This window comes from Megascapheus bottae, chromosome 17 (assembly GCF_031878675.1).
Source record: "Megascapheus bottae isolate mThoBot1 chromosome 17, mThoBot2.hap1, whole genome shotgun sequence".
Lineage (NCBI taxonomy): Eukaryota > Metazoa > Chordata > Mammalia > Rodentia > Geomyidae > Megascapheus > Megascapheus bottae.
In genome coordinates, this window is record NC_143525.1 from 5181503 (window position 1) to 5207951 (window position 26449).

The 26449-nt window shown below is 39.5% G+C and overlaps 1 protein-coding gene across 3 annotated transcripts in view; it reads left to right on the forward strand.

The window, feature by feature from the left end:
- Positions 1 to 26449, forward strand: part of Specc1 (sperm antigen with calponin homology and coiled-coil domains 1) — a 243978-nt gene that overhangs the window by 183959 nt on the left and 33570 nt on the right. For all 3 annotated transcript variants that reach the window (XM_090349468.1, XM_090349469.1, XM_090349470.1), the window contains 2 exons: positions 48 to 204; positions 3299 to 3401. In XM_090349468.1, the coding sequence (XP_090205594.1) occupies positions 48 to 204; positions 3299 to 3401 (260 nt within the window). The remainder of the gene's footprint in view (positions 1 to 47; positions 205 to 3298; positions 3402 to 26449) is intronic.

Consider the following 26449-nt stretch of genomic DNA (forward strand, 5'->3'; position numbering starts at 1 on the left):
ATTAAATTTCTCTTTAGGAATCAGTGACTTTGTTGTGACCCACACAGATCTTTTAAAGGGAAGGGCTGAGGACTTGAAACCAGATCCTTACCTTCGGAAGAGTCCCTCTCTGGAGTCACTGAGCAGACCCCCCTCCCTAGGCTTTGGGAGCACCAGACTGCTGAGCACTTCCACTGGGGGCTTGAGACCACCAAGCAAACTCAGGTATCACTGAAATACCAAACCTCGTGCTCTTCTTTCATCTCTCACTCCTACAAAGATCTCCTAAGTGAAATGGTTAAGATGCACTACCTGCCTTAAATGGGTCTAGATGGGGGACATACAGCTATGGTGTTGGGCAGGATGAGCTGAAAGACTGTTCAAAAAAAAAAAAAAAGAAAAAGTATGCATAGTGCTTCAGGGATGTTAATTGGTTTCTGGGAACTGGAGAGAATTGGCATTTCTGCCAGAGTATATAAAGCTGGCGCTGTGAGAAAGCTATGGAACTAGACCCTGGGTCTAATAGGGTAGGGACCCTGCTGTGTAGATAGTAGGCCTCAGCTGTGTAGACAGTAGCCCTCAGCCAGTACTGATTGTGTGCATGACTAGGACAGTAGATTCGAGCTCTATTGCAAAGAGTCTTCATTGCCAAGAAAGAAGTTCATACTTATTTTGGCAAAGCAGTGGGGAACCACTAAGCCTGTGAGATTGTGTTTTTGTTTTCGAATAGCAATTAAGATCAGACCTGCTCTTTAAGGAAGATTAATGAGAACACAGTGGCATAGGAGGAAGATTAGAGAGGCATTTTCAAGATGAGCATTTAAATGTACTTTCGCAAGAGTATGAAGGATACAGCAGAGGGAGAGGGCAAGAGACCCAAGTGGGTGGTCCTTCTCCCACACCTCTGCCACCTTCTCACTGTCAGTGCCCTCCACCAGCCAACAACCTCCAGCTGCTTCCCTACTTTCCTGCTTCTCCATGTTGTTCATCTTCTGAAGTGCTGAAGTCAGAAGTCTCTCAAGACTGTCACCCACCTTCTCCATTTTGGCCTTATGCCTGTGCCACAACTGGTCATCCCTCCCTCCCTTCCAGAATGGCCCAGCTTGTCACTCTTCATTAAATTCTTACTTGATCAGCCTTTCTTTAGTTCATTCCAATTCTCCTTCAAGGTCAAACCTTCCTTAAATGCTAGTCTTCTCGGCACCATTGACATCCTATTCCCAGTCCTGTGCTGATTTGTAGTGTAGATAACTTGCCCAATATACTTCCTTATCCCCATCCAGACTGTCATTTAATGATTACAAAAATGATTTCTGTCTTACCTCTTGGTATTTTTCCCTGCCTTGTGCTATGTATATGTATGACTTTTTACTCAGTGAGCACTTACAAATGAGTAGATAGATAAGTATGTAAAACTAACTACTTCAGTGGAAAAAGCTTTATAATAAATACTTTAATAATAATCCATATGTTTGTAATCCATGTATGTTATAAAAGGATTTATGAAAGTCTGAATAAGTTCAGCTCCTATCTTGGGGTGTATCATACTTAGACTCAACTAGATGATTTCATGTTTCAAAAATTTATTTTAGGGGCCAGGAATTTGGCCTAGTGGTAGAATGCTTGCCTAGCATGCACAAAGACCTGGGTTTGATATCTTGGTACCACATACATAGAAAAAAAAGCCGGAAGTGGTACTGTGTCTCAAGTGGTAGAGCTCTAGCCTTGAGAAAGCACAAGGACAGTGCTCAGGCCCTGAATTCAAGACTCAGGATTGGCCAAAAAAAAAAATTAAAACCCCAGATAAAATATATTATCCTGTTTATTTATCGGAGATTTAAATAACAAAAACATATTAGGACCAGAATTTGTAAGTCTTGAATTAATCTAGAAATGAATTTAAGAAGGCTATAGGAAGTGGGGCTTGGCTCAAGGGATAAGACAGTAGCCTTGAGCTGAAGAGCTCAGGAACAATACCTAGGCTAGTTCAAGCCCCATGACCCACAAAAAAAAAAGATAGAAAGAAAGAAAGAAAAGAAACAAGAAGGCTATATGTAGCCATATGGTGACTCATGCCTATAATCCTAGCTAATCAGATCTGAGGATCAAGGTTCAAAGCCAGCCTGAACACAAAAGGATCTGAGACTCTTATCTCCAATTAACCTGTAGAAAATGGAAGTGGGGCTTGGCTCACAGGTAGGTGGTAGCCTTGAGCTGAAGAGCTCAGGGACAGCGCCAAGGCCAAGTTCAAGCCCCATGACCCACCAAAACAAAAAAGAAGGCTTGTTTATATTTATATGCTATTTTTATTATACTTTTTTATCAGGAATAGTCAGTTGGTGAAATTAATTTCTTAGTTCTACTTTGTATTTATAGAACTAAGATTAATCCATGGCAGGATGTACATTTCTTACATTAGAAGTTCTCAACCTATATTTTAAATTTTTCTTGGAGGAGCAATCATATTTAATTTTTTTAAAGAAAAGACTTCCAAGCTTTTATTTCAGTTCTCTCTAATTTGTCCAGTATAGAAAGCCAGTTCTGGGGGGATGATATAACTATAGGTGTGGCCAACAGGGCTTTTTAATCACCAGTAACTCTGACCAAAGAACCTCATAGACTTGACTTTACAGATCCTCTTGGTATATGGAAAAGCAGTTACTAGATTGCATACAAAAAAATGAATTCATGTTTGAACCATCTCTTGTAACTTCTCTCTCCTTGGTTCATATTGCTCAGATCTAGACTTGTAGTATTCCTCTTTTTAAAACTCATTTTAAAAACTGGGCCCGGTGGCTAACACCTGTAATCCTAGCTATCCAGGAGTCTGAGATCTGAGGATCACGGTTCAAAGCCATGTGGGCACTAAAGACCGTGAGACTCTTATCTCTGATCAACCACTAGAAAACTGGAAGTGGGGCTGTGGCTCAAAGGGTAGGACAGTAGCTTTGAGCTGAAGAGCTCAGGGACAGTGCCCAAGCCCAGAGTTCAAGTCTCACAACCAATCAATCAAAAAAACCCAAAAAACAAAAAACAAAGCAGGAGAACTTATGTATTCTTTCATACTGTGAAACAATAAAACGTATTGTATTACTTTTGGCCATACTGAAGTTTGAAGTCAGTGCTTTAAACCTTCCAGGCAAATGTTTTTTGAGCCACACATCTAGCCCTTAACATGTATTATTAATGTAGTTTATTTGGTTGTTTCTTTAAACTTTCATGGTATAGACTTGCTTTTCCTAATGTAGCTATTCATTTCCTCCATATTTGAGCCAGTAATTTTTCTTTATCTATATACATTATTTTTTTTTCTAACCAGTGTGGAAAGAAGAGACCCTCTGGCAGCCTTGGCCCGGGAATATGGTGGCTCCAAGCGCAATGCCCTACTGAAATGGTGTCAGAAGAAGACAGAAGGTTATGCGGTAAGGGCTAACTGAGCCAGCTGGGCAGCCATAGTTCTGTATCAGAACATGTTCCATGTATGAACATGTGGTCATCTTTCTACTTTCCTAGGCAAGGTTGTAAGGAGGGTATATTTTGCACTGCTTAAAGACCCCCAGGTGAGAGACAAGTCGAACTGAAAATCAGTCTGCAGCCTATCCCATAACCCTTATTCCTAAGTGCAGAGCCACATTGCCTACTGAATGGAAGCTACACAAGCACTATGCCCAATTCCACCCACAGGCACAGCCTGTACTAAGACATCCTACCAAGAAGGGCACCTTTTCCTTACTCAGATAAAAGCCCCAAGAGCTTGGCTTCCCCAGAGTTTCTTTCCATGCCTTAAGGAGCTGTTTGTTTTTTGTACGAGTTTTGGTTTGCTAGGGTAGTTTAAATGTTTTTATTGTGAAATGTCATACACAAAGATTGAAGTACATGAACTATAAAGTGTTCTTTGCTCCTTCCTTCCTTCCTTTCTTCCTTCCTTCCTTCCTTCCTTCCTTCCTTCCTTCCTTCCTTCCTTCCTTCCTTCCTTCCTTCCTTCCTTCCTTCCTTCCTTTGCCAGTCTAAGCTTCAGCTCAGGGCCTGGGCACTGTTCCTAAGCTTCTTTTGCTCAAGGCTAGTGCTCTACCACTTGAGCCACAGTACCACTTCCGGCTTTTTCTGTTTATGTGGTACTGAGGAATCAAACCCAGGGCTTCATGCGTGCTAGGCAAGCATTCTACCATTAGGCCACACTTCCGACCCTAAATTAAAGTTTTATGAGTTACTATTAAATGAAAATCTACACAGTTGCAAATCTCATCTAGAAACAGAGTATTGCCAATTCCCCCAAACCTTTCATATGACCTTCTAACCACAGCACCTCACTCTTCCCTAAATACCATATCCTGTTTAAGAATCATTGTTTATCCCAGGTCATGAAGATATTGCCTTATTTCTTCTTCTAGAAACTTTCTCATTCTACAATTCATGTTATACAGTTGCCCTATTTTAAGTTGCCAACTCCTAATTGCCAACTCTACTCATATTTAGCCTTCCCATACATATACCTCATCATGCTATGGCACAATAGCACATCCTTCCTAAACTCAAACTCTTGAAGGTAACAGGGTCAGAGAAAGATAAAAGGTATCAAGAAGCTAGGGCTCCTCTGTACATCACCTTTATAACAACAATTTAAATTTTTGAAGTTTGCAAAAGGAAAAATTAAAAAAAAAGAAATTAGGGCTTAGCAAAGATCCAACTAAGACAGCTGGAAGGCAGACTAGGATTCTTTGTCATAGTAACCATCTAATATCTAAATCAGTCTAAGAATTTAAGTCTCTTATATTTGGTAACTTCAGCATTATCTTCTCATCTTATGTCAAAAAAGAGAAAAAAATAGCTTGTAATGTTCATAACCAATAACAGAAGCTCCCTTGAGGACATATGTGTTTCTGGAATTTTCTTTTTCCTTTTAGTGACCCTGCATACCCTACAACAACCCCATATTAAGGATCAAACTGTCACCCAAACAGAAGTTCCCACAATAGTGTCATTTCTCAGCTTGTCCACCATAGTAAGGACATGTAAAGCAAAAATGTTAAGAGAAAAAGCTGATTATAGGAGGTTTTAGCATCAAAGAAACAGAAGTGGTTGTGGAAAATTGAAGAAAATAGTTTCAAGAACAGTCTGTGAGCAACAAAGCCTTGACTATGGCTGAGCTGTGAGGTAATCACTGATGTTTGGATGCTGTTATTTGTCCCCTGTAGAAATGGGTCCATGATAGATAAAAAAAAAAGCAAGATACTAACTAAAAAGTAGCCTAATGTCCAAATTTATAATCCTAGTTACTTCTAAGTCTGTACTCTGATGATTGAGTTAGAAACCAGTCCTAGCAGGAAAGCTTTGAGACTATTAGCCAACAAAATGCCAGAAGTGGAGCTGTGGCTTAAGTAGCAGAGCCTTGAGCAAAAACAAAAAAATTTTCTTTTTACCAGCCCTGGGGCTTGAACTCAAGGCCTGAGCACTGTCCTTTGGCTTTCTCAAGGCTAGAGCTATGCTCTAGCTTTTTCTCTGTGTGTGGTACCAAGAAAGCGACCTGGGTCTTCATGCATGCCAGGCAAGCACTCTACCACTAGGCCAAATTCTTAGCTCCCTGAGCAAAAAGTCTTGAGTTTAAATCCCAATACTGAAGAAGAAAAAAAAGATGAAATGGGTCCAAGAGTTTAAAATTTCAGAAAGCCCCTTTAATTTGTGAAGTGACATTGTTATAATTAGGTAACAGGGAGGAGACAGGTAAGATATTTCGAGTCATAGTGGTGAGGATATTCCCTTTGGAAGCAGATTTTTTTTGTTTTTAGGGATGTCTTGGATTTATTCTTACATTTAATGAAACTCACAACTTATTTTGCCTGAAGTGTATTTTTAATTTGTTGTAGATGTTTGTAGCTTTAGAGATCATCTGTTTGCTTTACTTTTCACAATTGCTGTTTGTCTATTCTAGTTTGTATAAGGCATCTCACAATCTTGTTCTCTCAGAATTAGGAAACCAAAATAAGTTCAGATGTCTAATACTTTTTTTTTGTTTTTTGTTTTTTTGGTCAGTTGTGGGGCTTGAACTCTGGGCCTATGTACTCTCCCTGAGTTCTTCAGCTCAAGGCTACCACCCTACCTATTGAACCACACCACCACTTCTGGTTTTATAGTGGTTAATTGGAGATAAGAGTCTCATGGACTTTAGTGCCCAGGGTGGCATTGAGCCAAGATCCTCAGATCTCAGCCTCCTGAGTAGTTAGGATTACAAACATGAGCCACTGTGCACAGCCAGATGTCTAATATATTTTTGGAGACCACTAGCCTTGCACATATTGACTTAAAATAACTTACTTTTTTGTTTATTCTGTAGAGAAAGTTATGGCATTAAGGTAGACAAGTCACACTGGTTTCTTCCCTAAATGCCAGAGTCCCTGGTTATGTCTGTTTTGTCTTGACAGCTTTACTTCTCAAAGAAATACTGATCTCTCATGAGCATGGCGATTATAACTCTTTATTCAATTTCAGTCTTAACTACTAGTATCTATACAGAGATCATATATCACACTTTACACAATTTTATATAGGTCACAAAAATGGTGAAAGGGAGTAAAGAGGCTGTACAATTTTAAAAGAATGTGAAGAGCCAGTATAGAAAGTCAGTACAAATTCTAGTAGCCACTCAGGTGGTCAGGAGTAGGGCTGAAGCAGTCTGCGTCAAAGGATGGGCAGAAGGAGCGTCACACTCAACTGAGCTGCTAGATTGGTTGTGAGTTCCTCTCCCAGTGATCTCCTAAGCAGGGGCCATGATGAAAACATGGGAATGGTCCATGACAGAATCCCCATTTTTGCATAGTATTTCTCTCTTTTTATATCAAAAGAGGTCTAGGTTAGGTTACAGAAGCTGCTTAAACACTGTGAGCTTTCTCTGGCTCATGGAAGAAGCAGAGATTGAAAAGGTGTTTTTTGGTTTTTTTTAAATTTTTGTCAGTGATGAGGCTTGAACTCTGGGACTGGGCACTGTCCCAGAGCTCTTCAGCTCAAGACTATCACCCTACCCCTTGAGACACAGCCCTACTTTCTGTTTTCTAATGATTAATTGGCAGTAAGAGTCTCACAGTCTTTAGTGCCCAGGCTGGCTTTAAACCTCAGTCCTCGGATCTCATCCTCCTAAGTGGCTAGGATTATAGGTGGAAGCCACTGCACCTGGCTGATATTGAAGTTTTAGACACAGTTTAGGTTCAAAGCTGGAGGTTTCACTGTGAGAAGGAGCTGAGGAGAGTCCTTGACTGACCACCAGCACAAAATAGGGACTTTGTAGCATTAAAATGTCTTAAGAGCTAAGGTCTTACCAATACCCACAAAATGCTACCTAGTGTGCTCTGTACTTGTGAAGTCAACAGCTGCTGATGTTACAAAGCCCATTGTTCTGGAGCCCTCAGACTGACCCTCAGCTGGGCTGAGAAAATCAGTTGGCTTTGTCTTTTTCCTTCCTTTTGCAGAAGGACCTTGACCTGAAAAACCTTCTGATGAATGCATAAAATTCACACTAATTTTCTCAAGTCATAAAATTCACACTAATTTACTCAAGTCTTCTATCACCTAAAAGAACTACAACTGTTCCACATTGTATATGTGGAACTTTGACTGTTAGCAGAACCATACCATGTCCTGGACTGTGGTGGACGCTTGTGATTCAGGTAATAGGGTAATTTAAAAAGGATGAAATCTCTTTACACCCTGACGGACCTTGAGAGCAATTCTTTCCTAGATCTTCCAACTGAGAGCCCAACTAGCTGATTGACACCATGACACAGGACAGAGAACCTGCCTGGATCACAAGGACTTCTGACCTACAGAACTATAAGTTACTAGAGCCAGGAGTGTAGCTTAGTGATAGAGTACTTGTCTAGCAGGCATGAAGCCCTGATACCACATACTCAGAAAAAGCCAGAAGTGGTGCTGTGACTCAAGTGGCAGACACTAGCCTTGAGCAAAAAGTGTCCAAGGACAGAGCTTGGCCCCTGAGTTCAAGCCCCAGGACTGGCAACAAAACAAAACAACAACAACAAAATAACCATATAAGCTACTAAAATGGATATTATTCAAGCTGCTATATTGGTAGCAATATCTCTTCCTAAGTAGTCTCTTATTTAGTTTCATATTCTGTCTTTATCCATGCATACAATCCTTTAGATCTAGTTTCTATATATGAGTGAAAATATACAGTATTTTGATTTTTGAGCTTGCCTTATTGTACTCAATATGATGTCCTCCAGTTACATCCATTCACTGTATATAGAAATCTGACTGAGTAGGAATACTGAGATGATTGGGTAACATAGAATTCTGTGGCTCCTCTCTTAGATTTAGATGTTTACTTATTATACATAATAGTCCAGTGGGGACTGGAAGTTTGGCTTAGTGGTAGAGTGCTTTCTTAGCATGCATGAAAACCTAAGTTTGATTCTTCAGTACTTCATAAATAGAAAAAGCTGGAAATGGTAGAGCTCTAGCCTTGAGGAAGCCCACGGACAACGCTTAGGCCCTTAGTTCAAGCACCAGGACTGGCAAAAAAAAAAAAAAAACCTAAATTAAAACGCAAAAAACTGAGTTGATAATAGTCCAATGATGGTCTTCTCTTCTTCAGGTCATCTATGTTTCCATTGGGTTCTATTTCTTTTATAGCTGGAATGGGGAGCCTTTTAGTACCAAGTGCTTTTGAGAGCTGTTACCAGTATAAGCATAGGGCCATGAACAACCAATGAGAAGCTTGAAAGAAGCACTGTCTGTCACATAAAGTATGGAATTATTTCATAGGCCTTATATAGCCTATGGGACAGATATTCCCCAGCCCTGTTGTAGCATATAGATTCTTGCTACTTGAGGTACAGATTGAAGCTCTTAGGCTTGTCTGTGCTGCTCACACATTAGAATCTCTGAAACCTGTCTTAGCTCTTGTGGACTATTACAACAAAACATCACAGTCTGAGTGCTTTGCAAACTGCTGAAAAATATTGCTCACAGGTCTGGGCGCTGGAAAGTCCAAGATAAAGGCAGGTTGGTGGCTGGGGAAGGCCCATTTCCTAGTTCATAGGTAATGCCTTTGCCTGTGTCATTGCATGGTATAAGGCGTAAGGCAGTTTGGGGCCTCTTTTATAAGGAAACCAATCCTATCAGAGGACCCAACTACTTTCAAAAGGCTCACTTCCTCAAATCATCACAATGATGATTTAAGTTTCATCAAAACAATCTAGGGAGAAAGAAGATACAGAAATATTCAAGATCATAGCAGTAGGGTTTTTGCTTTTGTTTAATGTTGATGCCAGGATCTTCCCCATGAAATCTTAAATCTTTAGTTCTAGTGATAAAATCGTAAACATTGGTATTTAATTTTTTTCACTGTTATTATTAAGTAGTTGTATAAATAGGTTACTACTGACATTAGAATTTTTTTTTTAAAAAAAAGCTCTTAAAGTTCTCTGCATGGCACTGATGTGTAATCTGTATTGAGAACCATGCTGGGTGGGCATGCTAAAATACTCCCATGATTTCTATACCCATGTGTTAATCCCATTATGATGTTGTATTTTATCATAAAGGGTATTTTATTCGTGCAATTTAGGTTATTAATTAACTGACTCGATGGTAGAAAGGTGACCTGATAGGGCCTGAAAATCATATGAGGGATTTAAATAGCATTTTTTTCTCTGGTGGTGGCAGAAGAAAAGGTTAAAGACTGGAAGTCAGAACCTGCGGTGATGGGGAGGATTGAAGATGGAGGAAACCACATGGACCCAAAAGCTATTTCCAAGAGCTAAGGCTAGACCAATGGCCAGTAGGTAGCAAGCCAATGGGAACCTTGATTTTATGACCACAGGAATGTGTCAATAACCTCAATGAAGAAAGAAGCAGTTCTTACCAAGAGCCTCTAGGCGAGGAAGGCACTCATTTGATACCCTGGTGTAAGCCTTATCAGAAGCTGTTTCAGTCCATTTTCTGTTGCTGTAACAGACTAATGGTTAAGTGACTAATAAATAGAAGTTAATTTAGTTTACTATGCTGGAGCTGGAAAGCCCCAGAGGATGGTGCTACATCTGGTGAGGGCCTTCTGCTACATCATAGCTTGACAGAGTGTGTCACAGGGTAAGCAGAGTGAATGTACTGGCTTGGGTCCCTCTACCTTTTCTTATTCGTCCAATACTGGCTTCTTAGGGGCCCCACCATCATGGCTTTATTTAACCCTAAATGCCTCTCCAAGACCCCACTTCTAAAGGCCACTGACATAGGAATTCAAGGACTCTGCTTCTAACCCATGTTCAAGCCAGAACATACCCTAAATGGTACCCAGGATCTTTGACCTTGAGATGATAAACAGTTCTAAATTTGTTACTTTGTGATATTTGACTATACTACAGAACAAAAGTAATGCAATAACTTTAATGAAAGCTCTTTGAATATTTGGTTACAATACTACTTTTGTTTTTTATTATTAAATACATGAACCAGGGGTCTCTAAAACTTTTTTTAATATTTTTTACTGTAATTAATAAAAGGGTTATATGATATTTGCCAGATAGAAGGTGCATTAATTCACATACATTGATACCCTTTCACATGTCTTGGTCCCCATTACCCTGCCCCCCACCTCCCCATCTTGGTTTTTCCCCCTTTAAAACTTTTAAATGTGCTAAGTAATGGACTCTATAGCTTTTTAAAATTGTTGTTTTAAATTGTTGCTTAGATTGGTTCCCCATTTTTTTTTTTTTTGCTGGGTCATGGGGCTTGATCTGGGCCTGGGCACTGTTCCTGAGCTCTCTAGCTCAGGGCTACTGTTCTGTCCCCGAGCCTGGGCCTTGTCCCTGAGCTCTTCAGCTCTAGGCTACCACTCTACCCTTGAGCTAAGTCCCACTTCCCATTTTCTAGAGGTTAATTGGAGATAAGAATATCAGGTTCTGTTGCGCCAGGGCTGACTTTGAACCTCGATCCTCAGATCTCAGCCTCCTGAGTAGCTAGGATTACAGGCGTGAGTTACTGCACCTGGCTTTTTTTTTTTAATATGCTACAAATGAAACCCATGGCCTTACAAGGCAAATACTGTACCACTGAGTTATAACTAGTCTCAGATTCTAGGTTTTTAGAGCAGTTGTGTCTTGTACTTAGATTTAGAATGTTGAAAACATAGATTTAGAGTGAATTTTACACACTCCTTAAAGAGTATTCCAGATCAAGTTGTTTTAGCTAAGGAAAAGCAGAAGGCAAAGCAAGCTGACCCCTTTGCTAGGGTCTGAAGGCCACAGAACAGTGGGATGTGCAGCACTAACCCTGCAGTTGCACATCCCATAAGCAAAGAGAGATGCCATGACATTCCATAGATATTGGCAGTACCTTAGCACTGATATAGAATGCTAGCCTGTACCAGTCAGCTCACAGATAACCTGTAAGGATGGGGCTCATAGCTGGACCTAGGTTTACCAGAGGCATTGGTGTTTCCAGAATGCTACAGCCAAGCCTCAGGATCCTAAAACTTTCCAATAAACAAGAAAAATCTAAACCTGGCATATGTTACATATAAATGTAGCTGTGTGATAATGAGCTATTTATCTCAAAACTCCCTAGTTCATTTGCCATTCATCGTCTTACATTCTGTGTATTATCACATAAATGATTTCCTAGAGCAAACCTGTCTTACAAGCTTTGTTATCACAGTATGCTGCATTTTTTTTTTTTTTTTTTTGGCAGTCCTGGAGCTTGAGCTCAGGGCCTGGGCACTGTCCTTGGACACTTTTGCTCACGGCTACTGCTCTGCCACTTTGGGTCAGAGCGCCACTTCTGGCTTTTTCTGAGTATGTGGTACCCAGGAATTGAACCTAGGGCTTTGTGCATGCTAGGCAAGCACTCTACCACTAGGCTACACTCCTGGCCCTATTATGCTGCATCTTTAAAACAAAGAGATTGAAGCCAGGCACGGTGGCTCACACCTGTAATCCTAGCTACTCAGGAGGCTGAAATCTGAGGATCAAGGTTCAAAGGCAGCCTGGGCTTGGACCTGAGACTCTTATCTCCAATTAACCTCTAGAAAATGGGAAGTGGGACTTAGCTCAAGGGTAGGGTGGTAGCCTTGAGCTGAAGAGCTCAGGGACAGCGCCCAGGCCCCATGACCCACCAAAAAAAAAAAAAAAATTGAGAAAATGGTTGAATAGCTCTAAGAGTGACTTACTACCAGGAAATTCTGAGTAGAATCACTGAGATATATGATGAGTAACCAGTGCTCCACAAGTTTAAATCATGTAAAACCTTTGCCTACTTGTGTTTTTAAGTGCCTTTGGAGACCTTGGTATATATCCTCTAACATTCTCTTTCATATTGTTAATAAAACTATTTAAACAAGGTGATTTAGCAGTAAAACTTCATAGTCAACAAGATGAGTTCTTCCCAAAGCATAACTTCACACATGAATGTGGTTCCCATTTTATCTGTTAATTTTGACTAAAACTGAAAGTTTGAAGGACTAGCATTCTGTTCATAAGCACTGAGATTGAGTACCTCAATAGAGAGTCTTGTTAAGGATGTGGGAAGAGCAACCAGAAGCTGGGAGTGTAACTCAGCGGTAGAGTGTGTGCTGATCACACCCAGGTCGCTGGGATTAGCCCCCAGCCGGGATGAACTCTGGATTAGGAAGACCCATCTGAGGAAGTAACTAGAGTGAGAAGAAGAGCCAGCCCCATGGAAGTGGGGTGAAAGGAACCCAAAGCTGATGAGCCATGAAGAGAATTTGAGCATAAAAAAGCTAGAAGCTGTTGAAGAGGTAGAATGAAGGCAGGTGGTATGAAGTGGATAAAGTTGAGATTGTAGAGTTGAATGTTTACATTATGGTTTACAACTTCTGGTAGAAAAGGGGTTTAAGGCTTCTGGGCAGGAGTTCAATTCCAAAATAGAAATAGTAACCTGGCCTTTGTCTTGTACCATCTGGAAAGTGCTTACTTCTAAGTTGTGAACTCCTAGGCTTACCTCCTATAGCATTCTTATTTGTTTCCAAGGGAATGAAGCAGAAATCCTGCCTTCCCAGAGTTTTCAGTATCTTTTTGGAAGCACAGCCCACAACTACTTTTTGCTGTAGTTCCTTAAACTTAATATAGTACTACCTCAAATAAGTTACGGTGTTTCTTTAAAATCATGAACAAGGCCTCCTCACCCCCCAATTCCTAAACTGCTGTCTCTTTAAAGTAAAGAAGCCAGACATAAAAGGTCACTTACTGTATGATTCCATTGGTATGACATATCCAGATTAGGCAGATCTGTAGAGAAAGAAGTGAATTAGTGGTTGCAGAGGGTGGAGGAAGGGAGAATGAGTGGATGTTAAAATGGGGGCCAGGCTTCTGCTTCCTGAAGAACGTGTCCTGGTTGTAGTTAGTGGTGATAGTTGCACAATTTTGTGAATGGCCTAAAAACTACTGAGAAGCACGTTTTAGAGGGACAGACTTCATGGACTCTGTCTTGTATTTCAATAAAGCTGTTTATTTAAAACAGTAAATAATAAATGCAGTTACAAAAGATTATGAGGGGGTAAAAAGTTCTAAATACTAAGTCCCAGAGATTGTAATTAGAGATTCCCTCCTTGAACACTTGTTTGTTAAACTTGTCATTTAAAATATGATGTAAACATAAGCCATATAATGAATGATTGTTGTTCTTAAGGTACTATGTTATCTCTCATCACTTTTGCTGTCCCTTGGTTATCTCATATTGTTACACTATCTCACTTTGTTACCTGATATATCAGATATACTTGCATTTGGTTATCTGAAATTGGATAGGGAACGGGGGAAAACAAGATGAGGGGTGGGGGTGGAGAGGGAAATGGGGACCAAGACATGTGAAAGGGTATCAATGTATGGGAATTAATGCACCATCTATCTGGCAAATATCATGTAACCCTTCTATTAATTACAATAAAAAAATCTATGGAAAAAAATTCAACTTCCACCTGTCACCCACTGACAGCTACTGAGGAGACCGAGATTTGAGGATCATAGTTTGAAGCAAGCCCAGGCAAAAGGAAATAGTCCATGAGACTCTCATCACCAATTAACTAAAAGCTGGAAGTAGAATATGACTTAAGTATATTCTATTTGTTTCCTTTCCATGGTTGGCCTTATTCTGGTCTTATACTGACCAATTCTTCCCAAGTTTCTCAACTTGTACCTCCCTTCCTCCAGTGATGACTTCCTGAGGCCACAGGTGCCATGAAAGCCTCTGGAAGGAAAATTCCAGATTGTATGTGAATTATCTGGATGAAGTTACTTTACATGATGGGGTTTACTAGTAGCAATTTGGCCAAGGTCCGTGGAGAAAGTCAGGTCTCCCTTAGTGTTATATAGGTATGAGCACATCAGAGCATCCAAGAGAGCTTCCCACAGATTGACAGCACATTATACATCCCAGAACTTGGTAAGGCAGAATGGGTGCTAGCACCATGGCTATGCACCAGATTTCTCAGCGTTTAGAACAATAAGCCAAAACAGAAACTCGGGCACCATACAAAGCAGTGTGCAAATACAAGCTGAGCCATTTTCTTACTTTCTGCCCTTGCAAATAGCATATCTGAGTCCTTTTAAATCTATCTTACAGGATTTGCATGATAAGGTTCATAAAGCATTTGCAGAGTACCTACACAGACAGTATCCAGTAAATCACTCATTTATTCAATAAACATATGACAGGAAGAATGCTTTACATACATTTTTTTCATTTAGTCCTCACAACACTTTTGTGAATGCCTTTACATAAAAGAAATGGAGTCAGAGGAACATTTTTAAAGAAATTCCCTTCCAAAAGGGTGGAAATAGAAAGAAATGGGCCTTGGAATGCAGTCCAAGAAGAGGTATGGGGCCTATAGTCATTGTTCCCAAAGGTGGCTATGGAGAATCCAATGTGAGCATCTACCAATCACAGAGACCACCTTCCATGAATCAAGATTGGATTTACTCAAGAAGTCTTTCCTGGGATTAGTGATTCATTCTGGATGTATCAAGCAAGAAAGCTCAAAACAAGGAAGCCATATTCTGAATAAATCAGGCTTCCTCTGCACTCACTTTGGCTACCTGAGACCCCTTTTTCTCCCTTTTCAAAAACAAAATAACTTTCCCTATAATCTGAGCTTACTGAGCAAACCTCAACCCCATTCCTTCACTTTCTTTCTGCTGAAGTTCACCAAAGATAAGCATAAATGAAATTGTGGATCTTGAGAGACCTAGATGCCCTGTTCTTTGCAAATGGGTATAAGAATATTGACTGACTTCAAGTGCTGGACAAGACAGAGGTGGTGGTTAAACTGAAGACCATCAGGGCTTCAGAGGCATTAGGAATAGTCTATAACACAAGTAGGAAAAGAACATGTTTTATATTGTTTGACTGCTCTTACATACATACACACACACACACACACACACACACACACACACAAATCATAATATATTAAATGCTCTAATTAAAATGAAAACAGAAAAATAAAACTGTTCAAAAGCTCAAAAAAAGATTATGAGGGGGTAAAAAGAGGGTGGATGAAGGTAAATAGGAGAGCAACTTACAACTTAAGTTGTATTTTATTGAATCAACTTTCAAAAATGTGTGAGCATTTGAATTTGAAAAATAATGGAAAAAGTAAAGGAAGGTATGATTTTGTCCAAGAAGAAGAAATGTACTCATTACCTCACTTAGTCCTCTGTACAACGCCTTAATAATATAATTGTTTTTTTAATAGAAATGAGCAATAAAGACAAAGAGAGACAAGGTACTGGTAATCTAGTTTTTCTTTGGGGAGATGAGATTCTCAAGAATCAATTTTATTGTTACTCGTAACTCAAGTATATTCTTCATATTGAGTGTTAGATTGTGACATATAATTTGAGAGTGGAAAGTCTGAGGGAAAAGACCATAAAGATCCATTACAGTCAATAATTAAACCAGGTTTTTTTCTGAGAAAGAATTCAAAGTAGAAAAACAATCCTTAAGGGATGCCAGCTCTTCTGGAATTACAATTCAAGTGGTAGGATAAGATCCTGTCAGGTTGGGTTCTGTCCATAGTTCTGTTATCTTACTTCAATGCCAAGTGACAGTTAACAAGCTAATGTTTCTTTTTTAAATCACATCTCTTATAATTAAAATGTAAGCGTACAAGATTGATAAACATTGTAAATGTTTTACCACTAAATGTTATTGACAAATGACTTTTTTTTTGTGGTTGTTTTTGGTTGGTCATGAGGCTTGAACTCTGGGCCTGGGTACTGTCCCTGAGCTCTTCAGCTCAAGGCTAGCACTCTACCACTTGAGCCACAGTGCCACTTTCAGTTTTCTGGTGGTTAATTGGAAATAAGAGTCTCATGGATTTTCATGTCTGGGCTGGCTTTGAACCGTGTTCCTCAGATCTCAGCCTCCTGAGTAGCTTGGGTTACAGGCATGAGCCATAAGCACATGGTTTACAAATGACACTTTTTAAAGACATTAAAAATCCTTATCCTAATTTGTATAAACTCATATATATAACTCACAATTTTCTCATTTTGTTACATGAAGATTTATATCATAAATGCTCTTACCTTATACCAGAATGAACTCTTAATGCATATGGGACCAGCCCTAACCTACTCTCTTTCTTTTCTCTTTTCTTTTCCTTTTCTTTTCTTTTCTTTTCTTTCTTTCTTTCTTTCTTTCTTTCTTTCTTTCTTTCTTTCTTTCTTTCTTTCTTTTCTCCCCCCCCCTCTCTTTCTCTCTCTTTCTTTCTTCTTTCTTTTTGTTGGTTGTGGAACTTGAACTCTGGGCCTGGGCACTGTCCCTGGGCTCTTCAGCTCAAGGTTATCACCCTACCCCTTGTACCACAGAGCCACTTCTGCTTTTCTAGTGGTTAATTGGAGATAAGAGTCTCAGGGACTTTAGTGTCCAGGCTAGCTTTGAACCGTGATCCTCAAGTCTCAGCCTCCTGAGTAGCTAGGATTACAGGTGTGAGCCACCACACCTGGTTTCTACCATATGTTTCTAGAAAGGCAGTTTCATTAGAGTATAGCCTCAGCCACCATGTACATACTGTTTATAGATATTTTGCTTCAATTGTGGAGTCTAGTACAACTGAGACTTTTTGCCTAGATGAGCTACAGAGCCAAGGTTTACAATCTGGCTGTATGTGAAATAAGTTTGTTTATGCTTTCCTTAGATAAAGATATTGAAGGGTCACCTGTATGTCAAATTCTACTTGGTTCTTACATTTCACTTAGCAAGAAACAAAGGTTCAGATATTCTGGAATTTCCTTGAAAATTGATCTGAATATATCCTGTTTCTTATTTTCTATTGTTAAGAATTCAGATAGCAAGAGATACCTGTGCTGTCACTAAGAGACAAATCAACATTTTTAAATCAGACTTTATCTTACTAAGATCTCTATCTTCTCTTTTGGAGAAAAAAAAATCAAACAAAAACTCAGCCATCATGTTGTCTAAATTGAACCTTATTTTATATCTGAACAGAATACCCACAGTGCCAGCGTCTTCTGTTTTTCCATGTCTGAGTTCCCATAGACAAGCAGTGAATTATGCTTATCCAGGAGCAAGCAGCCAAGAAAATATCAGGCCATTTGGGGCTCTGTGTGTTGATTCCTTCTTCTTCTTCTTCTTTTTTTTTCAAGCAGATCTCTTGAGGGCTACAATTCAAAGACTGTAAAATCATTTGATTTATTTATTGTCTTCAGAGAGACTCTTCCTGACTTCATTATATAAAGATAGATTCCCAATGGAAATTGAATGTCATTATCAGCTTCTAAATAATAAAAGCTACTTCTCACCCACCCTGTCTGCCTCTGCCATGGCTTGTGCCATAATGATTTGTGAAGACATTTTAGATGGTGTAGGCTTTGCTGAACACCCTGAGGCAATGGTGGAATTTGCTGTAAAATAAAAATGACTTTTTAGTTCCTAAGTTGTGTCTAGGATAACTGGTGACCTGTTCACCCTCCTTCTAGTTGGCTTTTTTGGAATACGAGCTCTCAGTCTTACCATGCATGTTCACATGGATGCTTTGAGTCAGGAAGGTTGAAATAAAACAATTATTAAGTAGTACTGTTTCATACCTGGAAGCTGTTGACAAGCTACAATTTTGGCACAGTGTAGAAACAAGTGATCATAGCAGTTTTAGAACAGCTGCTGGTGGAGTAGGCCCTATGCTGGTATTCTAGATAACTAGATTTCAGGAGGGTCCCCTACTCCCCCACAATTGATAAGAGTGGTTCACTGTGCCTTAACTGCATGCAAACTCTAGTTTATGTTGAACACTTGCTGCCTTTCTGTGGCATGTGCTGGTCTATTGACTATGCTGGGTCTGGGAAGCCCATGTGACTGGTCCTTGCTAGTGAACTTCCTGACTGGTAACATTATACACACATCACAGCCCATTGCTAGGGGATAAACTTGTCCCGTGATTCCTCTGGAGAGGACTTATGAAGGTTTATGTCGGCTTTCCTTTGAATATCACCCCAGGTCCTTCTCCATTGGCTGATTTTGCCTTGTATCTCTTCACTGTCATAAACTTGTAGAAGCAATAACTGAGTAGTGTGAGTCTGTTTGCTGAGTTCGGAATCCTTGAAATCTGAGCTTCCAGTGTCGCCACCACAGGAATGAACTTCTGCCATGTGCTATAATGTGAATATGCCTTGTCTTGAAGACATTATATTGAGTGAAAGAAGGCATACAGAAAGGACACATTTTGTATGATTCCCTTTATAATGGAAGAGCTAGAATAAGAAAATCTGTAGAGGGCCTAAGTGGTAAAATGCTTGCCTAGCATGCATGAAGGCCCAGGCTCAATTCCTCAGTACCACATACATAGAAAAAAGCCTGAAAGGATCTGTGGCTCAAGTGGTAGAGCTCTAGCCTTGAGAAACCCTAAGGACAACGCTCAGGCCCTGAGTTTAAGCCCTTGGACTGGCAAAAAAAAAAAAAAAAGGAAAAAAGAAAGAAAGTCCATAGAAACAGTTAACAGTCTAGTAGTTGCTAGAACCTGAGAGCAAAGGTGAAAAGAAAGGAGTGAATGTTTGAGATGAATAAAGGTGTCTCCTGTTGGGATGATGAAAATGTCATGGGGCTACCTAGTGGTGATGGCTGCACAACATTATAAATATACTAAAAGCCACGTGAGTTATGCACTTTAAACTTGTTTAAAACGATAATTTTGTGTTACATGAATTTTTTTTTACTGTTTTGCTTTTTGTTTTGTTTTATTTTTTCCATATATTTTTTATTGTAATTAATAGAAGGTTACATGATATTTGCCAGATAGATGGTGCATTAATTCCCATACATTGATACCCTTTCACATGTCTTGGTCCCCGTTTCCCTCCCCACTCCCACCCCTCATCTCGTTTTCCCCCATTCCCTATCCAATTTCAGATAACCAAATGCAAGTATATCTGATATATCAGGTAACAAAGTGAGATAGTGTAACAATATGAGATAACCAAGGGACAGAAACCACTTTTTTTTTTCTTTTTTCTTTCTTGTGGGTCATGTGTTTTACCTCATTTTTTTTTTGTCGGTCCTGTGCCTTGAACTCAGGGCCTGAGCACTGTCCTTGGACTTTCACAAGGCTAGAGCTCTACCCCATGGGCCACAGCACCACTTCTGAATTTTTTCTTTTGTATGTGGTACTGAGGAATCAACCCCAGGTCTTTGTGCATGCTAGGCAAGCACTTCACCACTTGGCCAAACTCCCAGCCCTTTACTTCAATTTTTTTAAAAAATTGCCGTGATGATGATCACTTACCATTTCTTCTTTATGCTTGGTAAAGTATTTGTGAACTCACCCTAAGTGCTTGTTTTCAGAAGAGAATTTGCTTTGTGAAAGAATATATTGACTTTGCATTTTGATACTTAACCAAATTGTTCTCTGCTAAAGCTGTGGCCTTAGCACATCCATACATCATGTATACGGTTATATGCAATGGTTCATTCATCAGTCCTGGATAGATGTACTCATTTGATCTTTTTCAACCTCAGACAAGAGAATGACTTCTCTTTTTTTCCTTCCAGAATTAAGATTTGAACTCAGGGCCTTGTGCTTTCTAAGCAAATACAATGGCTTGAGCCACTCCTCTAGCCCTGTTCTTTGTTGGTTATTTTGGAAATGGAGTGTAGGGAACTTTTCTGCACAGGCTGACCTCTAACAGCAATCCTCTAGATTTCATCTTGCTAAGTAGTCAGGATTATAGGTATGAGTCACCAATGCTAGATAATAAAGTTTCTTTTCTTTTTGATACTAATAGAGGTGGAGTACCTGTTGTCAAGTAAACATAAGTAGAGTTTTATCTTTTCCTTTTTCCTAAATGATGGCTATTTGTTTAGTATCATTTCTTAATAATATTCCTGGAACTACTTGGTAGAACCAGGTATGAATGAAAATTTGGTGTGTATCTGACTCTGCTCTCTTATAAAGATCGGTCAGATTGAATCTCTGCCACAGCTTTGTGACTATGCAGAAAACTGAGAAAGTGACCATTAAGTATTCAGTGTACGGGTGGCCCACAGCAAGTCCTGTGTAACTGTTAGTCATCATTATTTATATTACTAAGATGATGTACCTTGATGATTTTTGCTTGGTTAGTTATTAATTTTGTAAGTAAACTATTATAAATAATGACCCCTTTGTTTTGTTTTGTCTTTCCATATGAAGCCCACCCTGCCTTTTTCTTTTTCTTTTTCCCCAGTCCTGGGGCTTGAACTCTGGGCCTGGGTGCTGTCCCTGAGCTTCTTTTGCTCAGGTTTAGTGCTCTAACACTTCTGGCAGCACCATTACTGGCTTTTTCTGAGTAGTTTATTGGAGATGAGTCTCACAGACTTTCCTGCCCAGGCTGGCTTTGAACTGTGATCTTCAGATCTTAGCCTCCTGGTTAGCTAGGATTATAGGTGTGAGCCACCTGCTCCTGTGTCCTTTTTCTGCCTTATTTGGTAAGGGTCTTATTAGGTAGCCAGGTTTGACCTCAAAATCACTCTGTTGCCCAGGCTGGCCTTGAACTTGAGATTCTCCCACCTTAGCTTCCCAGATACCACCATGCCCATATTATACCTCTTACACTATTTTTTTTTTTTACTGAATTCATGGAAGTCTAGAACAACCTAGTGGTAGATATTCTTCACTTGTTTATCATTAACAATAACTTATCTTACCTTTAAATATGAGTTTTGTATTGCTTTCTGATAAATAATCAACTAAAGAAAGCTTGCTTCTGTTTTGAGTTTACTGTTTTTTTCCCTTTAATCCAGAAATAAGATAAGAATTGGATCAAATTATATTTTGCCATTTCCTGAGTCTTTAGTGTTGATTTCTTCTCTTTAACTTATTTATTTATTTTATTTTTTGGGTCATGTGACTTAAACTCTGGCCTGGGTGCTGTCCCTGAGCTTTTCAGCTCAAGGCTACTACCCTACCCTTGAGCCAAACCCCACTTCTGGTTTTCTAGAAGTTAATTGGAGATAAGACTCTGGTCCTTTTGTGACCAGGCTGGCTTTAAACCTTGATCCTCAGATCTCAGCCTTCCATTTATATAATTAACAACATAAACAAATTTTTCTAGTGAAGAAATACTCATTTTTCTGAAAGCAAAATTTCATTGTAGTCATGACATGATATGCCTGGGGGAAACCTTAACTTGATTATGGTTAATATTTTATACTGTATTAGTAATAAAGGGATGTTTGGTTGTTATTGCTTGGTTTAGACATGATGAAAATTTTATTTTACAGTAAAATTTTTTGTTATAATATGAGCAAGCACTAAAATTTTATGTATTATAGTCAGAAGTGCAGTAGCTATTTTTTACTGGTCCTCTAATTGTTTTGGTGACAAAAATTTGTTCTTTTTTCTCATATTTATTATTAGCATCAATCGGTTATACAAAGGGATTCAGAATTAATTCCAATAAAAGACGATGTTTAATATTCTAAGTGCGTGCCTTTTGACAAACTGATCTGACCAAGTCCCCTCTCCCCTGAATACAGACATTCCATTTTATTTTGTTGTGTGGCAATTTGGAAACTTCTCATTTGAAAGTTTCAGATAACTAGCTACTTGGGAGACAGAAATCAGGAGGATTGTAGTTTGAGGCTAGCCCAAACAAAAAATTCTTGAGAATCCATCTCAACCAATAGGTAGTGTAATAGTGCTCACCTGTCATCCCCCCTAAGTCAGGAAACATAAATAGAATTGTGGTTTAGACCAGGCCTGGAGGGAGGGGGGAATGGGACCCTATTCAGAAAATAAAGGTTGGCATCTCAAGAGATAGTAAGCGTTAGTTTCTAAGTCCCAATTCCAGTATTGGATTAAAAGAAAAATTCAACCTCGGTGTCCTCTAAAAAGGAAAACCTTAAATTTTCCTGAATTGAACATTACAGATTTGAAAGCTATGTGTGTCCCAGAGGCTCCTCCCTGGCTCTGAGTCTCCCTCAGGAGTGGAAATGACCCTGTCCTGTGTAGCACATTGATCTGTTGATTCTGATGAGGTATCTTGAGGTCTCTTACTCTGATTGTGATTTTCATTTTCAAAATCTTTGACCTGAACTTTAGATATTTTCAGCCACACTTAAAGTGTGAATATCTTCTTAGTAGATTTTATCCTTCAGTTACTACTAGTAAGCTCAGAGTTTATAGTTTATTATACCAATATTGCTCATTTTATGTAGCTCTTGTTCATGTGGTTGTTTTAGGTATGTTTCTTTTCATTTTAGTTTTGTGAGTAATCTGAAAATTTCTCTAGTGAGAAAATTTAGACTCTTCATGTCTTCTTCTGCCCTCAATATATACTCTTTCTATTCCTGCTGCCTTATTTTTACTCTTTCATATACCTATTGGTTTTCTTTCTCCTCGTTTCCAGTCAAATGCTAAGGGGTATAGGTTGAGAAGATGGAAAGACACAGGCAATCTTGACTGAGAAGCTGAGGAACCATTGTGAGGTTTAACCCTAAAGTTGTTGCTTGTCAGATCTAAGTGTAAAAAACTTTTCCAATCAAACAGGTTTTGCTTTTTGTTTAGTTTAGAGCTACAGAGCCAGTTGCATTAATGAAAAATATTCAGCTGGCCTCATTTGGATCAGAGCCAAGGCCTACTTGCTTTTGCCAGGGATGCTTTCTAGGGAAAATGGAAAAAGTGTTCTATGAATGGCTCACACCAACAGATGTTAATTCATTTCCTGTTACTATAAATGAAATAGCAGAGGCTGGGTATTTTATAAAGAAAAAGAAATTTGGGCTGGGAGCTTGGCCTAGTGGTAGAGTGCTTGCCTAGCATGCACAAAGACCCAGGTTCTAGGAAATGGTACTGTGGCTCAAGGGGAGGGCGGTAGCCTTGAGCTGAAGAGCTCAGGAACAGCACACAGGACCAGAGTTCAAGCCCCACGACCAACCAAAAAAAAAAAAAGATCTGAGTTCTAGTCTTCAGTACCAGATACATAGAAAAAAGTTGGAAGTGGTGCTACGGCTCCAGTGGCAGAGCTCTAGTCTTGAGAAAGCCCAAGAACAGTGCTCAGGTCCTGAGTTCAAGCCCCAGGACTAGCAAAATAATTAATTAATTAATTTAAGAAAAAGAAAAAGAGATGTCTTAACTCAAAGTCCTGGGGGTTCAAGATATACCAGTAACAGATTGACTCTGGTGGGGACCTCATGGTGGATGGTGTCACTATATATTTCAAAAAATGGGGGAGGGTGAGAGAGAGGGAGAGGAGAGAGAGAGAGTATGCACGTCCACATGCACCAGTACTTTGACTTGGGTTGTGATACTATGCCTTAGGGGGTTTTTTTGTGGGGGGGTGGGGGGTTGTTGGTTTTTTGTTTGTTTGTTTGTTTGTTTTGCTTATGGTTAGTGCTTTACTACTTGAGCTGTGGCCCTACTTGTGGCTTTTTGGTAGTTAATTGAAGATAAGAGTATTATGAACTTTCCTGCCTGGAATGGCTTAAAATCATGATCCTCAAATCTTAGCCACCTGAGTAGCTAGGATTGCAGACCAAAGTCGCTGTCACCCATCAAGAAAAGAAGATTTTGAATGATAATATTTGAGGAGAAAAAATATGTCTTTTATTTGAACATACTCAGTATATACTTATATCAATATCACATGTAACAGATGAATGTAATTTTTTTTTTTTTGGTCAATTGTGCCCAGGCTTGAACTCTGAGCCTGGACACTGTCCCTGAGCTTTTCTGCTCAAGGCTACTGCTGTACACCTGAAGCCACAGCGCCACTTCTGGTTTTCTAGTGATTAATTGGAGATAAGAGTCTCATGGACTTTTGTGCCAATGCTGGCTTTGAACTGTGATCTTCAGATCTCAGCCTCCTAAGTAGCTAGGATTACAGGCATGAGCCACTGTGCCCAGCATGAATGAGTTGAAGTTGTCAATATGTGCATTGTTTCTGTGAATATAGGAATACTTCCCAATTTGGGGAAGAGTAAAATAAGCCTGGATCATCAAAATCAAATGTAAGAATGTTACCTCCTTCTCAGGACTGAGGTTGATTTAAAGTACCATTGTCCTTTTTCCTCCGGTGATACATTTGTCCTTGATTGAGGGCAAATAGGTTAAGCATACTAACATCTGGTATTGCAGTATCAAACACAAAAATCCATCCATTGCTGTCCATTAAAAAAAAAAAAGGAAGAAAAAGAAAAAGAGGGTTGGGAGCATGACCTGGTGGAAGGATGTTTACCTAGCATGCACAAAGCCTTGGGTTCTATTCCTTGGTACCACATACATAGAAAGAAAGAAAGAAAAAAAGCTGAAAATAGTGCTGTGGTGAGTGATAGAGTGTTAACTTTGAGAAAGCTCAAGAACAGTGCCAGGGCCCTAAATTGAAGCCCCAAAACTGGCAAAAAAAAGAAGGACGAGAAGGGTGGGGGAGGAGGAGGAGGAGGAAGAAGAGGTGGCCTTGATATCTACAGTCGCCCAAGTCTGCAAGTCTGATTGGAGAATTATGCCCTGTAACGAATCTGCACTGGGCATTTTTTCCATTTTCTTACTCATGAAGTATTCATTTGGAAAAAAATAGTCTAGCCACAGATGCTTATGATTTCAGTGGCTGGATTCAGTCCTTCTGAGAGGATGAAGTTAAAATTAGATTCAGAGTTATTTGCTTTGGATAAATTAAAATTGCTCTTGGAATAGAATCCCCAGAATAAATTCTTTTAATTATTGTGCATTATTTTCTTAGTAAGCACATCCAAAAATATAGAAGGACTGCTTCCTTAATTTCTTTTTTTTTTTTTACTTACTAAAAGAAATACTCAGTCGGAAGTACTAAAGCATCCTGATACAAACAAAGCCACACTATTCTCTGAGGTGGTGGATTATCTTACGGCTTGTGCCTTTGCACAAAGGTGGGCTGAATTGATTTAACTAAGTTCATGACATAGTCTTTTTATATATTTCAAGTGACCATGGAAGTACACCTCAGCCCGAGTTATCTTCCTGGAGGGGCTGCCTCGCTGTGAGCTCATCCTAAGGAAGATGGTGACTCTGAACCAGGATGCGGTGGGAGGGTGTGGATAGGAGAAAGTAGACAGCTGCAAGAATACGTGGATGACACATACTGCCACATAGATGAGCCTTAGGACATACATTAAGTGACAAAGCCAGCCAACAACAGAAGGATACATACTGTGTGGCACAAGATATGGGCCCTCATATGTTGTACTGGTGGCAGGGTAGAAGGAGGAAGAACCTCTCGCAGGGCCATTTTTTCAAAATTAACTTCACATATGTGCCAAGATATACACAGTCATGTAATGGTTACAGCAGTGTTGATAACAAATACAGGAAGTGATGTAAGCAGTGGTCATATCCATTCTTATTTTTCTTTTTTCGGTTGATACTGGGGATTGAACTCTGGGCCTGGTCATTGTCACTGACCTCTTCAGCTCAAGGCTAGTGCTTAACCACACAGTACCACTTCCTATTTTTGAATGGTTAATGGTGGAGGTAAGAGTCTCATAGACTTTTGTACTTGAGCTGGTTTTGAACCACCATCCTCAGATTTCAGCCTCTTGAGTAGCTAGGATCACAGGTGTGAACCACCAATGCGTGGTACATCCATTCTTATTGTGGATCTGTGTGTGCTATTAGGGAAGAATGAAGTAGGCAGTGGTGATGTTAAATACTAAATACTTGCCATATGCTAGACATTCTGTGTGCTTTATGTGATATTGGTATATTGGATCCTGGCTTTAATCCTATGAGATCTGTGTTTCGTATCTATTTGAAATATGTGGAAAATAAAACATAAAGAGCTTAAATAGTTGCTCAGACTTATCTACTGATAAGTAAGAGTCAGGATTTACTTGTGGATTTCTGACTTCCAGATCCAGAAAGGGCCTATCTCTACATCATTTTTGCATAAAAACAGGAGAAACATACTTGTTTGCATACACACATGCAGATTTGTATAAGTACAGGGCAGTGATGTTCCTAAGACTTGTGGTCATGGAA